This window comes from Glycine max, chromosome 20 (genome assembly GCF_000004515.6).
Source record: "Glycine max cultivar Williams 82 chromosome 20, Glycine_max_v4.0, whole genome shotgun sequence".
Lineage (NCBI taxonomy): Eukaryota > Viridiplantae > Streptophyta > Magnoliopsida > Fabales > Fabaceae > Glycine > Glycine max.
In genome coordinates, this window is record NC_038256.2 from 8522945 (window position 1) to 8538252 (window position 15308).

At 33.9% G+C, this 15308-nt stretch overlaps 1 protein-coding gene across 1 annotated transcript; it reads right to left on the reverse strand.

Moving 5' to 3' along the window:
* Positions 1-2602: 2602 nt before the first annotated feature.
* On the reverse strand, positions 2603-9386 carry LOC100799934 (nucleoside diphosphate kinase 2, chloroplastic). The gene is made up of 9 exons (XM_041013520.1): positions 9165-9386; positions 9009-9065; positions 8763-8849; positions 7426-7506; positions 7239-7351; positions 7057-7106; positions 5084-5226; positions 3647-3708; positions 2603-2711 (listed from the first exon to the last, which is right to left on the reverse strand). Exons 1-9 carry the CDS (start codon positions 9384-9386, stop codon positions 2603-2605), a joined length of 924 nt encoding a protein of 307 aa, XP_040869454.1.
* Positions 9387-15308: the final 5922 nt, after the last annotated feature.

The following is a 15308-nucleotide window of genomic DNA, read 5'->3' on the forward strand; positions in this document are numbered from 1 at the left end:
CATGACCTGTAAAGGGCTTGAGGTTGCGTGGCACGGTAATTGCAAGAGAGTCACCAATTCTTGTTGGATGAAGTTGTGGGTGCTTCTGCCATCCACCAACACAACCACTTGGTGGCTGAAAAGCGAGCCTAGCATGCGCAATGTATTCAGAGCAAGTTGACCCGCCAAGGATTGGAAATTGATTTGGGCTGAGTCCGGGTCTGAGGGTGCCACTTGGACTGATAGAGTCTGGCGGCCTGGTGGAGGTAACAAGGGCGAAAGGGGTCTAGTTCTGGGAAGCTTTGCTAGAGTGGGTGGTGGTACAACTGTCATCGGTGGGGCGCGTGACCGGGGTGGATGGCAGACGTCGAGAAGTTTCTCTTCTTGCAAACGCGCCAAACCTGTGACCTGGGTTAATGTCGGGGGTTGGTGCGCTTGGACTTCACGCTTATCTCTGGTGTTAGGCCGGAGAAAAAACAACTCAAGAGAAACGGTGGAGGTAAACCAACAATGCGATTGGCGAGGTATTCAAAGTCGGAGAGGTATTATGCCACTGAACTTCTTTGCGTAAGCTTGAATAATGCCCCTGTTGGATCTTCGTACCGTGATGGTGCGAATCGTGTTTGCAGGGCCTACAGGAACACCGACCACGACGTAAATTGGACATTTCCAGTCATCCACTGGAACCAAGCGAGCACGCGGCCTTCCATGTAAAACGAAGCTATGGTAAGCCTCTCATGCTCAGGAGTGCCATGATATTCAAAAAACTGATTTATTTTAAAAATCCAACCAAGGGGTTCAGTACCATCAAAATGAGGTACTTCTAATTTCATGCGATGTTGGCTTGCAGGTACCGGCGAAAATGGTGATGAAGTGGGTGAAGGTGAGGGGGACAGGATGGGGGTGACTCTGTTAAGGAGAGCATCAATTTTCTGAGTCAGGTTGTTCATGGATTCACCCAGGGTGAGCTGATTGTTGGATAATCGAAGGAGAATTTCATCAAGTTTATCAGAGGAGGCCATGGGAGGAAGAAAACAACGAGAGCACCAAAAATGTTAAGCAAAAAGCTGGATTCGAGGCCAACACCTCCAGAAAGGTAAGAGGAGAAAGTGGAGGAAGAAGCTTTGATAATATTCATATATGCAATTGAATTACAGATTGCCTTTTTTATACTAGTTTTCCCCTCTAACGACTTTTTTCATTTTGTGCCAAGGAGAATCCCTATACAATCATTGGATAATCAAATTCTGATTACACTGTCCCCCCAATACCCAACAATTACAACTAATTGGCAATTTGGTGCAATTCGGTCATTGAGGTTAGCTTCCTCCCCATGATACTGCATTAGACATAGTCACTGAGGTAAGAGGATCTTGTGAGGGTCCTCTTTGTCTTAACTGCTATATGCACCTCTTGGTTCTGCTTCTGCACCCCTGATTGTGTGTCTCTGCTGCTATTTGCTCTTTTCTTCGTATCATATACAAAATACAATTTAATATTAACTTAGCTTATTTTAAAAAATATATATATAATTAAATATGTTCCTCCAATATTTTTCTCAAATACATGTGTCGTTGTACCCGTGAATAAAATACTTTTTTCTAAAAGGCCAGAAAAGAAAAGTTGAATTATGTTTGAACCATTTTTTCAAATCCTTAACAAATATAGATATAAGATGAATTTTTTGCAAACATATTTATAAGACATAGTTCTGAAGAAAAAAATGTCTATCTCTATAAGATTTCATTTCTAGTGTTTTGTCTATTAATTAATTTTAATTAAAATATCTTGAGTTGCGTGTCTCTTTCTCTTTTTTATGAAAATGGGAGAAGATGAATTTTTTCAATATAGTTAAGAATAAATTTAAAAATATTATAATTATAGATAAATTTAATATTAATAATTAAATTAATCAACTATGTACTAATATCGACCTATATATATAAAAAAAGATGAATATTCTTAGTGTGAAAAATATGGTTTAGTTGAAAGTAAATATGATCAGAACAGATAACCGATGTAAGTAAATAAGCATATTGATGTATGTTTTCCTACGAGACCTTTTGAAAATATAAATAAAGGAGCAAATTTCAAATTTGCTAACTAAACCTTTGAAGTAGGACACATTTAAAAGATTTTCTTGAATGCTAGTAGTAAGTGAAGTACATGCTGGTATAATAAATTGAACGTATACAATTAGTTTAAGAGAGGGATTCTAAAGGTAATTTATGTTATTAATAAGTTAGTTATGCTTTTGTTTCGATAGATTAATTAATTACCATCCTAATTAATAGGATCATGGTTTAACTTGCTTATATTAATGCATTTTCAAATTCGCATTTTGTAGGCTATATACTAGTCACTACTTGCACTCAATCAACTAAATCTTCCACTTAAAAAAAAAACTAGATTAATTCATCCTAATCTATTGCATTGGCATTAACTGTAACACGGAAATAGAGGAATTACGATATAAACATATTATATCACAATATGATCAATAAGAGTCTTTTCATTTTTTTAATTAAATTACATTAAAAAATTGTTAATACCAATCTACAAAATGAATAACCTTCTCATGTCCTAGATTGTAGATCAATTGACAAAATAACTAAATAAGCCTCTAAGCATTAGTGCTTCCTTCATTATTCCCAGTGATACTCTTAACCACGGCCAAGGAGTCAACTTGAAGCTCCACATTTTGAAAATTTCCCTTCCTAGCAATCTTTGACCTAACATAAACTCCTCAAAGTTCAGAAATATAAAACAAACAATGTTAAAGAAAAGCTAAGCCTACACATTGCATACTTTCCTTCAAAAAAGGCAATTGTTATTTTTACCCCATTTGAATTATATACCTTCCTTTAAAAAAAAATATCTAACTTGTGTTTATTTATCACTTATATTATCTATCTACCACTGGAAATTATACTTTCAAAGTCAGTTAAAATGCACATTTTATGATGGTTTCCAACCGCATAAAAGCGGCCATCGTAAAAGGCGCAAAATTTATAAAAATGAGTATGATAATCGTTGTTGTATACCACACTTTTTACGACGGTTGGAGTTGAACCGTCATAGTATGTCACAATAATCTACATCCGTTGTCTTGTTGACTATCTTAAAATGGTTGTTTAGGGACAGGACTTTCTAAGACGCTTGTGGTACAACCGTCTTAGAAAGATTCCCCCTACTATGCCGGTTGAAAGCTTGCCTGTCTTAATATGTCTGTTTTGCGACATGACTTTCTACGATAGTTGCTATATAACCGTCATAGTATATTCAACATACTAAGACGATTATGTAACAACCGTCGTCATATTAAATATATTTTTTGTTTGGAGATCACTTTTTACGACTGTTTTAGTATAACTGACGTAAAAACTCTAACATACTTAGACGGTTATAGTATAATCGTCATAGTATTTAGTATATTTTTGTTTTGTATTTTGTTTTGCTTTTTTTATCCTTAATCATTAACAACATTGATAGGAACCAAAACTATCATTTTCAACATAAATAAAATCATTTAACTACAACAAGTGTGAAATCATTTAACTACAACCTCTAATCATCATCATCATTAACTCCAATTCAATCTGTATCCCAGCATGGAACTTTCACTCAGTTAATGAACAGAAGAGGAGAAAGAGCATCATTAACTAACCGTATTTCAGGTGTTGGAGTGTGAAAGAGCTCAAACTTCAAGATAACAGCAGAGGATTTTCCCTGTGGATAAAAATAATCATTAGCAAAGATATTTGTGACCTAGAAGAAGAAGAAAAAAAAGGTAGAGGTGTATGGTTTATACATAAAATAACAGAGAGAGAGAGTAGAAGTGACCTCGTATCTGCCATAAGATACATAGAATGAGATCATGATAGCAAGAATTACATACTGCCTTGCATATCTAATCCAAAATGACAGCGTTGAAAATTGTTGTCTTTATCATCAATCATCAAAACTCCACATAAATTGTCAGCACCCACTTCAAGAGCTGCAGCTCAAAGGAAAGACAAATTCGAACATTTAATCAATCTAAGAAGAAAGCAAGGCGGCAAATTAATCAGGCAAAAAAATAAATGCTCTGCATATTCAGCATGCTAGTGCTAATGTCTAACGAAAATCAAACAATAAGGCAGTTCAAAATTGTAGGCTTAAATATTTTGAGAACATATCCCAATCAAGGCTAATATGGGTTGAAAATAGAAAAATACACTGGCATTGGAATCCCCATTTAGCATTTGTTTTGCACGCTGAAAACTTATCTGAGAAAATGGTGAACAACATTGGAAAACTCATTTTGGAAAAAGAAGAAGTTTGGAATGGTTAAATAAAAATCATGAGAACTGAAATAAGTTCTCAAACCTTATTTGCTCATATAGTAAAATTAAAAAAAAAAAGAGGTGAGTTGCCTACCTAGTGTCCGAGACAAGTATTGGTCTAACAATTTTCCCTTCACATAGTCGATCCACTCTGCATATATTAGAGAAAATCACAATTTTTAATAAGTAGCTCAAAGATTTTAACCTGTTAATATAATTGGCGTACTCAGACATGCGATAACCAATCAATAATAAAAAGTGCGTTAAAAAGAAGTGCTAACACTCTTATGAAAGATGCATAATTTACCGCTCGCCATGCCGGTTTTCCGGTTGTTTGTAATAGGTATTCAAGTCTATTTTGTATTGGATAAACCTCCCACTTTACCTTTTTAGCATTTTATTTGACGTTTAACAAATAGTTCATCAATGTTGAACAAAGTATCGAGTCCCAAACACAGTTCATCAAGGGAGGATGCCTAGCATATTTTATCTTGCTTCCCTTCTTCGATTTCCCATCCAAAACTACAACACTCAAGGTTCAAGCACTTTTTTGGAACTTTAGTATCTATTTTTGTCCTCTGCTTAAATCTACACAGAACATAAAACACAAATAACTCACAAAAAAGGATTTGAATTATGAAACAGAAGAAAAATGGATAGAGTTGATTGATTTCGGACCCTTGAATGGAAGAGTATAACTAGAGAAAGGCAGAAACTCCATAGGCGAGTCCGAGTTTGGCCTCTGGAATGTTAAGCTCTTCAACGAGTGTGGCAATTACCTTGGCATTTTCCACAGAGCATGAGTTTGGCGGGGAAGATAGCTGAGTCGTGGATTCAGGAAATGCTGCTCTTATTTTCGTGATTGACCACGAGAACTCCAACGCTGCCTCCTTCAGCTTCAGTTTCAACGAATCCTCGTTGTCTATTATTACACAAAAATAAAAATAAAAATCAGTCCTAATCGAATAAGAATCTCAACCTCGACTCTTAAAACGGCATCATAAAAAGAAAAAAGAAATGCATATTACCGGAAGGAGTGGAGAAGCAGAGAGAAACATAGGTATACAAGTCAATAGAAGAAGCAACAGCGGTGGATCCATGAACCACAGCATGTTCGCCGGTTAGGATAATTTTCCCGGGAGCTCTGGATTTAACCTCTATTCGAATTTCTATTACTCTTATGATCTCTGAATCTTAATTCATTGGCTTTTGTTTTCTTGTTCTTCTGTCCAAAAGTCCAGCGTGGAGGAGATCCATGTGGAATGCGCCATTTAATTAACAACTAACCTTTTCTACATTTTTCTGCATTCAGCCCCTATTACCTATATAACCAATTCTTGGGTTTCATATTCAGATATTCCTATTAAAGATTATTTCATTTTTTAAGTTTTTATTTATTTATCCTTCAATTCACACAATATTGTCTCGCCTCAAACTGCATGAGGAGAAGTGAAAAACTTATCACTAAGTCATCATGGCACTAAAAACATAGTTTTTATATATTTTTAATATAAAGTTTTATTTTTATGAGGCAAATAGCTTACACTACCATTGAAAGTGTTATAAAATAAGTAATTACTGGTTAGATTACTTCAAAATTTGACTAGTTGGGAATTTGATCATACATTTTTTTATTAAAAAAATCTAAGAAATTACATGCCACTTAGCTAAGGTCTTGAGGACAAATATTAAATGTATCCTCGAGTTGAATGTTTTCTACCATTTTTTTATATTTTTAATAGAATTTAATTAAAACATGTATAAAAAGCAACAATAAAGGGAAACCATGGTTTATGGAATTATGAGTAGGAAATTAATATTAGAAAATGAATAACAAACTAAACAGTAAACAAAATTAAAATAATTAACATTCAATTGTGTGAAACTCTAGCTAGCACAAATATAATCAACCTTATTCTTAGGATGCATCATTCGTTCATAGATGTGTGCTTTCTGTAAAACGAATTAGTTGTGGCTATTTTTTTTATACTGAATTAGTTATAGTTATTAACAAGTTTTAATTATAATATTTTTTGTCACTTTCTTGATAATTGAGAGAAAACAAATTGAGGAGAGAAAATATACAAAATCCTAACTAACACAAGAGAGACAAACGTGATAAGTCTCCCTAAAATTTGTAAATCTTATTCATAATATAAGTAAGGTTTCTAAAACAAGCCTAAAATATAATAAAAATAAAATTATCTTAAACAAATCCCAAACCATACCGTATATTTTATTTTTATTTTTGTTTTTAGATTTTTTTTTCAGTTTTTAATAACTACAAGTATTACTTTTTATTGTAAATTAAATTATTTTCATAGTTAGATTGCTTCATCCAAATGTGTGAATTTACTGTCATAAACTTATTTCCACTTAATCAATAGTAACTCAAGAATGATTATCTATATAAAAGATATTTGTAAACTCTACAAAGAACTTTTTTACAAAGATTCTATCACTACAAATACTTTTTTACATTTTTATTTTTTTACTTTTTTATTTGACGTTTAACAAATAGTTACTTTTTTACATTCAAACCTGCAAAAATCGAAACCTAATAAAACCATATAAAGATTACTATCCACTTAGTGTTTCTCAACAGACCAACTACAATAGCTTCCACCACATCAAATATGCCGAACATATTGTCTCAACAAATCAATGACTAACTTTTCTGTTCTCTTTCACAATTCACATCTATGTTTGTTGCATGTATTTGGGTTAAACTGGATAGCATAAGAGGCCTTACCTATTTCATGCTTGCCATTCTCAGGATTGTCACTGCCATGAACAACATTCCTGACAAGTTCAACATAAAATCACGTCAATCCTAAATCTTGACACATATGCTGTGAAGCCTATCTTGATTATTGACTAAGTGAAGGCACTCAAAAGTGAAAGTCAGCTGCAAAAGATTAAAAAAGTTGTTACTTTCGTGTCTGAACAGTAAGGTCTCCTCTTATTGTGTCTGGTTCAGCTTGAAGAGGATATGTAGCACCTATAAGTTTACGGGCCGATGCGACTACCCCAACACCCTCCCAAGCCTTGCAAACATAGCATCATATCAAACATTGCAAAAATGCAGGTGAAATTGGAATTCTATTGGAGTGAGTTATACCATACACACAACAGGACCTGAAGTAATATAGTCAATCAGCTTGGGGAAGAATGACTTTTGTTTTAGGTCCTTGTAATGCTCCTGGAACCATAAACAGTCACAATAAGCCTAATAAATATAATAATCACATTAAAAAAACACAAAAGAATCAACATTACTGCAAACACAAGATGTAAGTCCACATTATATGGTTCAGTAATCACTTCATGCAACTACAATGAAATCAAATAGCATATGTTAACAATTATTAGACAAGTTATTTTTTTAATGTTCTATTGAAATCGTATACACAATGATTCTAACATACCTTTCAGATGATATAATAGTTAGAATATATCATAATACCTTCTATGTATCTTGAAATGCCTTAAAAGATCTTTTTAACATATTGTATATTCTCATTGTTTTTCCTTGTTTATTTAGGGAAAAATAATCTGCTTTATCGTATCATTAATATAAATAGTCCACTGAGTTAATATTTTGTATTGATATCGTTATATATCCTATTAATTTAATAGATTATTATTAGAGGCTCCTTTCTCTATTTTCCTTCTTCCCTACCTAAAACCCATAATCAGGCCATGGTATCCACCTTGAAGAGAGTTTCATGTCTCAAGTTTATGAGTCTCGTTAAATAGTTATTCAACCCCACAAAACACATATTGTTTTTCTTCTCACTTTTATCACTCTGTTCCAGCTACATTTTGAACTGTATAATTCTGTTCCAGCCTTGCTCTTACCACAGATTGACATCGTTTGAACCTGTCTAACAACATGTTGGCTCTGTTCCAACTTGTCCTTTTGTAGATTAGCTCTAAAGAAAATATGGTTTGGCTCCTCTCCCATTGTGTGTCCTAATGAAGGTGCCTCTCCTGGTATGCACCTTTACAAGAGCACATCTCCCATTGTGTGCACTACTGCACTTAAGTTATTTTTATGTTAATTTGTAACAAGCTTAAGTTTATAGAGGGAGTGCTACCATTGTATCCTCTGTGCATCTTGAACATCTTAGAAGATCTTCAGAACATATTGTGGAATCAATTAGTTTTCTAACCAAGGAAAGAATCAATCTTTTCATCATATTTCCTTATTTAATTAAGGTTAATTGTATTCTTGGTTCGAATAGGACTATCGATTGAGTTAATAATTTGTATCATATGATGTCACTATCATTATTATACTCCATATCAATTTGATAGAATATTATTGGGAGCCTTCTATCTCTCTCTTTTCCTCCTTTCGTACCTGAACCCATAATAATTCCAACAATAAGAAAAACCACTACACTCAACACATGACATACATACACACAAGCAAGTATTGCAGCGAGTACAAACCTCAGCTAATTCCTTTGAGCACTTGAAGAGCTTCAAGTCGGTTAACTTAAACCCCTTCTTCTCGAACCTAAAAATAATTTCTCCCACCTAAAGTTGTCAGCACAGGTAGCCAGCCATAAGTAACCATTATTCAAAAAACAATGAGCTAAAGATCAGCATAATAAAAACAGATAAACATCTCTTATAACTTAAATTATTATTTTGTTCTCTATTCCTAAAACCAGAAGAACAAATTAGGAAACTTACGAGGCCACGTTGCATGCCGTCGGGCTTGACCATTATGTAAGTCTGGTCAACTTGTTCCTGCGCATTAGAATTAGAATTAGAATAGTTAACAATCACAACAACGCTTCTCATAAATCAGACTTAAGAAAATTGAAATAGTTGAAAGAGAGAGGAAACCAAAGAAGCAATTAAGTGGGGAAGGAAAATGGCGGGTTTGGAGGAGGTTCTGGCACAGAGGGTTTTAGCATTGGCATAGGGAGGAGGGCGATATAAGAAAAGATGAAATTGTGAAGGAAATGCTATTAGGTGTTGATGAGTAGAGCGGAATAGAGGGAGAGTGGACTTGGGTGAGCGTGGAAGAGAGGATGTGACCCAAAAACTTCCACACACAGCTTCCATCTCTGTTTGTGGCTGTGAAAGAAAACTACGGGTAAGAACAACCAAAATTCCTAGCCCGTGAATCATCTGCAGCACCGAATTCAAAGCCCTATGACTTTCCTTCACCACGCAATGCAGCTGCAGAATGCTATTCACCACAAGAACCTCTTCTTCCCTCACTTTTATGTCCTCTGGTTTCATATTTTCCAAATTCTTCTCCACCACCCAGAACTCCAAGTTGACGCCCAAATTGTTTGCATAAACGGAGAGTTCTTCTCCAATGGTTTGAAGCCTCTCACAGAGCCCCACCCCCGTGATCCGCAGGCGACGAACATGTTCGTCGACTGCGCGACTGCGCGTGCAACCACTTTTGATGCCTTGTAACCTAATAACAAGAAACAACAACCTAGGGTTTGAGGTACACAACGTGGGTGAGGTTCAGGGTCAGGTTTAGGGACACAATGTGGGTGAGGTTAAGGGACATGCACAATGTAAAAAGCTTGAGGAACAAATGTGGGTGAGGTTCAGAGAGAATGGCTGAGGAACAAACGAAAGTGCCTGAGACAATGGCTGAGGGATTGCAGGCGCGCCGCGGGTTTAGCCTAATTTTAATATTTGTAATACTACGACGGTCGTAGCTCGAAACCCATCGTTGTCTTCACTGTATTTAATTACAATAATGCCACTGAAGACATTCTAAGACGGTTCTTTATAACCTTCTTAGAATGTACGACGTGAAAATTAAATTTTTTTTCCCTAATTATAAAATTGCCACTGCGCCTTCTTCTACATTGTTTACGTAGAACCGTCGTAGATATCGCGACTTAAAAAACTACTTTTCAAGTATATCCATTAAAAAACATACCCCCTCTCTTTGGATGGGAAATATATGCATTGACAACTCAAAGATCATCCTTGATTGTCCTAAATATTATTTTAGGTAGTCCTATCAGAAAATGTATCCGAAGTTGTGAAATATACAATTTGTCCTACGAGGATGGAGGTGTTCTGTGCGGGAGGCAAAAAAAAAAAAAAAACAAAGAATGACAATGGAAGCCATAGAAAGGTTGTAATGTACTAATTATAATCCAAATGTAATGTAATTTAATCTAAATCCATCATAAGGAGCTAAATCATCGTAGCCATCAATTCCAAAAAGGGACTTCGTTGTTTGTGTTCACATGCCTTGTTTGTACATGTTTCACAAAAACTGCATCAGTGATTGGCTGCAAATAGGCAATTCTTGCCTTATGTGTCGGTTTCAGATGCTTACCCAAATCGGATGGAGGGGTTTCCAATTATGCGGATTTAGTTAGTTTTGTTTGAGACTTGATTCAATAAATGATTCAACAAATCATCTAGTGATTATCAAACCCACTTAAATTTGGTTAGGAGTAAATGATATGTTTAAGAGGACATCTACAATGTCAAAATATTTGTACGTGACTACTTCTGGACTTTAGAGTGTGTTTAACAAAATATTTTAATTAATTTTTAATTTTTTTTATTAATTTAAAAGTTTGTTTGACTTATTGGTAAATGATTTTTTTTCATAATTTTTAATATTTTTAAATGTTACTTGAAGAAATATTTTTTAAAACATTATTCTTTTGTATTTGTTTCCTTTTTTACCTGAACATTTATAAATTCTTTTTTAATCTTTTATTTAAGGTAAAATTTTATTATTTTTATCTTTTTTAACATATGGTAAGATTTTCTTATTTACCTTTTTATTATATATTATGTTGATAGTGATATATAGTAAGTTTATGATTTTTATTTTATTTTTTGGATATTTTATAAGAAAAAACTAAAAGTGTTTAAAATTAATTTAATACTAAAATTATAAGTACTACAAATATATTTTTATCAAAAAAATAAAATTAAATTTGGTATAAAAATATTACATAAATATGTCCATTTGAGTAATTTATTTTTTTTAGCGACTTCAATCGATAATTTTACTAAACACTTAAACATTTGTAATTCAATTAGAAAGATTTTAAGCTTTGGGTTGATCTCAAGCACTCAAGATCTCAAGAGTTTGGGTTGATCTCAAGCTCTCAAGCGCTCCTATGAATTGATCCACTGAACCCATTAGTTTTGATAGGTGTTTATTGATTGTGTCATTACCTTTGATGTTGTTTTGGGGCAACAGGGTGCTGTCGTACTGGCTTGTGATGTGATTATATGAATATGACAAAGAAATACGTAAAGGAACATAAAAGAAACAACAACCATTGTAATTGTCCTCTTGGATTCACAAGTAACAAATCGAGAATCAACTGAAGCTTTGCATAAGGAAGGAGCTTTTCGTGAACTTGGTATGCGGGTGTGCGTCTGACAGTATGTTTTGGAAATATAATTTTTTATTTTGGTACTTCGAATCTGGGAATTAGTTTTAAGGGGTATATGTGAAAATAAGATACTAAAAATATAAAGTGGGGGTACATTTAGTTAATGAAAGATTGGCATTTATCAATATCTTTTTTTTTTGGTCAAAGCATGGGTTGAATCATGGGTTTTGCTAGTTGCACCCTGCACAAATACTTGTTCACCCAGCAAAATGTGTGAAGTGGCAAAAAAATCATTCACTTAAATTTTAAAAACCTCACATTCTCTCTCTTGTCCGTATGACATTGTGCTGCACCTCCTTTCTTCCTCATTCATTTTCTGCTTCCTGCCCTTGCTGTTTGTGCCGTTTAGCCAGTCACCGCCACCGTCATCACGTGTTCACCATTGTCGTAAGCGCCTCTCCTCCTTTATATTGTTGAAAATGGGTGCGTGTGTGAGTTGTTTGGATTCAAAATTCCTACGGATTGGTAATCATATAAGTAATAGGAATTGGTAATCCGTGTAATGCATATGGATTGTCAATCTTTATAACTCATACATATTATCAATCTGTATGAGTTATACGGATTATTAATCCGTATATTTAATTTTTTATTTTATTAATTAATAAATTTATTGAAAAAAATTATAAATAAAAAGAAATTAGTTATTTTGTTGTATTTTTTTAATAAATAAATATTGTTGTATATTTTTTATGTGTTTATATTTAATAAATTATATTTTTTTTTGAAGTTGTTTTTTAATAAATAATTTAAAAAAAAATATTTAAAAATGAATGTATAAATATTATTGTTATTTATTTATTTTTAAAATATAAGTAATTTATTTATATTTTTTATTTAAGCAATTTATTTTTTTATTGATATAGTGTATATATATTATTACACTGATAGTATTAAATATTTCTATAAATAGTGGGTGGAAGTATAAAAAAAATTGTTTTGTTTAAAAAAATTAAAAGTTATTATCTTAGTAATTTGTTAAAAAATGAAATAGTCATTTGTTACAAATAAAAACCAAAATTGTACCTACATTTTGATCATTAATTTAAGTTTACTAGAATTAGTGATGTCAACTCTTTACATTTGAAAAAAAAATTCTAAATTCATTTATGAATTTATAAAAGTAATAAAATATTTATTTTAAAATAATTAACTTTTCATTTATGAATTATTAAATAGTAATTGATTGTAGTATTGTTTGAATGATAACTTTAGTTGTTATGACTGTTTAAATGTGCATATTATGGTTAGAACTAGAGGTTTGGGTCGATCTTTAAGCAGGGTTATAGGAAGAGCCCTAAGGAGAGAAGTTAGTTGTGATTCGGATGAAGCCCCCGAGCGGCGAAGGCCCACAGCATCTGCACGTAAGTAACGGGAAGTTGCTTCTGTTGTTGAGGATGTTCAGCATGTGGATGATGTGGCTGATGAAGTCCATGAACAACATGAAGAAGCAACTAATGATGATGTAGTCATTGATATCAAGGGTTTTTCAAGCGGGCCCCACAACACATCAATTTTGAGTGGCTATGTTCATCATGTTGCAGTGACTATTTGGAATGGAGAGGTATTTATATTTTTAAATAAATAATAGTTTCGTAAGTATTTGTTATTATTGTTGAAATGATTTAAATTTTGATTTTCAGGAACATCCTGAGTTGAAGTTATCCTTTCATGGAAGGAAGGTTAAGAAATTTAATAGGCCTCCTCCAGAGATTAAAGACTTAGTGGTTGTCACAGGATTAAGTCCTCTGATCGCATGTTCCTTGGAGACTAGCAATCGGGGACTTATATCGGCTTTTGCAGAGAGGTGACATAAGGAAACTAGTAGTTTTCATCTTCCTGTAGGAGAGGTGATTATCACCCTCGATGATGTGGCATCGTTGCTTCATCTGCCTATTATAGGCACCTTCCATAGCTTCGAGGCTCTTCATATGGACAAAGTCGTCTTCCTGTTAGTTGAATTGCTTGAAGTTAGTTCAAAAGAAGTAAGAGCTGAGACAGTACAATGCCATGGCCCATATGTTAGGCTATTGTGGCTGCAAGACACTTATCGTAGCAAATGTGACGTAGCACAGTGGACTATAGCAGCTCGAGCATATCTCTTGCATCTGGTAGGTTGCACACTATTTGCTAACAAGAGTGCCACACACGTGTATGTGGTATTCTTGGATGCCTTTCGTGACCTCACCCAGAGTTGAAGCTACGTAGCTACTGCCTTAGTCCACAGGTATAAGAATTTGAATGATGCGTCAAAGAGCAACTCCAGGCAACTTGCTGGATATATCATAGTTTTCCAGGTAATTATAATTGAATTTAATTTTTTATTTTTGTTATGTATTTTATGTTGAGTCAGATATGTATTGTGCTTAGACAGTGTGTAGCTGATTACATGGAATGGTTCTACATGATTTCTCATCCCTTCATGAGTCCGGTATAGGCTGGGAATCCTCCTAAACATCCACCTGTGTTACATGATGACACATTTATTGAACCAAATATTCCTTAGCACCTGGTGACACGACAGCTATGGACGAAGCACTTGTAGATGCACCTGCTCATGTAGAACAGCCTCAACATGCAGTGGTAAAATATATTTTCAATTGACTATGTTACTCATTTTATTTGAACATGCATTAAGTATAAACCTTTTCCGTTGTTGTCAATGTTGTAACATCCCAATTTTTGTAATCTAGATTAAAAAGGATTGTTATTTATAAATAAATAGAGTTTTAGAAAAATGATGAGATTTTATAAATAAATAAATAAGGAGATATAATTATTAATTAAAATAATGATTTGAGAGAAAATAAAAAGGGTATTTCATTTATTTGTTTGATAGAAAATAAAATAGAGTTTATTTTTATAAAATAAATAAATAAATAAATATAGAGCAAATAATAGGCTGAATACCCTAGGTATAAATAGTTATGTCAAGTCAGGTGCCTTTTTTTGGCCTCATTTTCGTTTTTCCCATTCTCCACTCAAAACCCTTTCTTTTTCCCGCAACCCACCAAATCTGTTTCAAAAAAACGACGATCTCGGATTCGTTCACCGTTGGATCGTCGTGAAATTTGAGTATCATGTTAGCAACCCAATTTCGAACATTCTCATCGTTGGGAATTTCAAAATCATATCTGAGCTTAGAGGAAAACCCTTCGCATTGTAGCATTTTAATTTCCCGCAGAAACCCAAAACTGTCTCGGTAAAACTACAATCCCGGTTTCGTTAACCGTTGGATTTTCATGAAATTTGGATATGTTGTTTGAAGTTCAATTGCGCACACTTCCACCGTTGGGATTTTAGAGAGAATACTCGTGAAGGGAGAAAAAGGAATCTCATGAAGACAGTATAAGTGGAGATTTCAATCTCTTCTCCGTCTCTCTGACGTTTGGGAATTCTATCGAAGTAGTCGGATGAATAACTGAAGGAATCTCAGGGAACCACTAGAGATGTTACTATCGCTGGCTGAAGACACGTGAGTCCGCTCAGAGGTAAGGGATGAGTTATTCACAATTGGGGGTTAGTGAGAACATGTGTAGGGATCCTTAGAGAACTAAATTTGGGTTTATTTTAGGATGTTTATTGA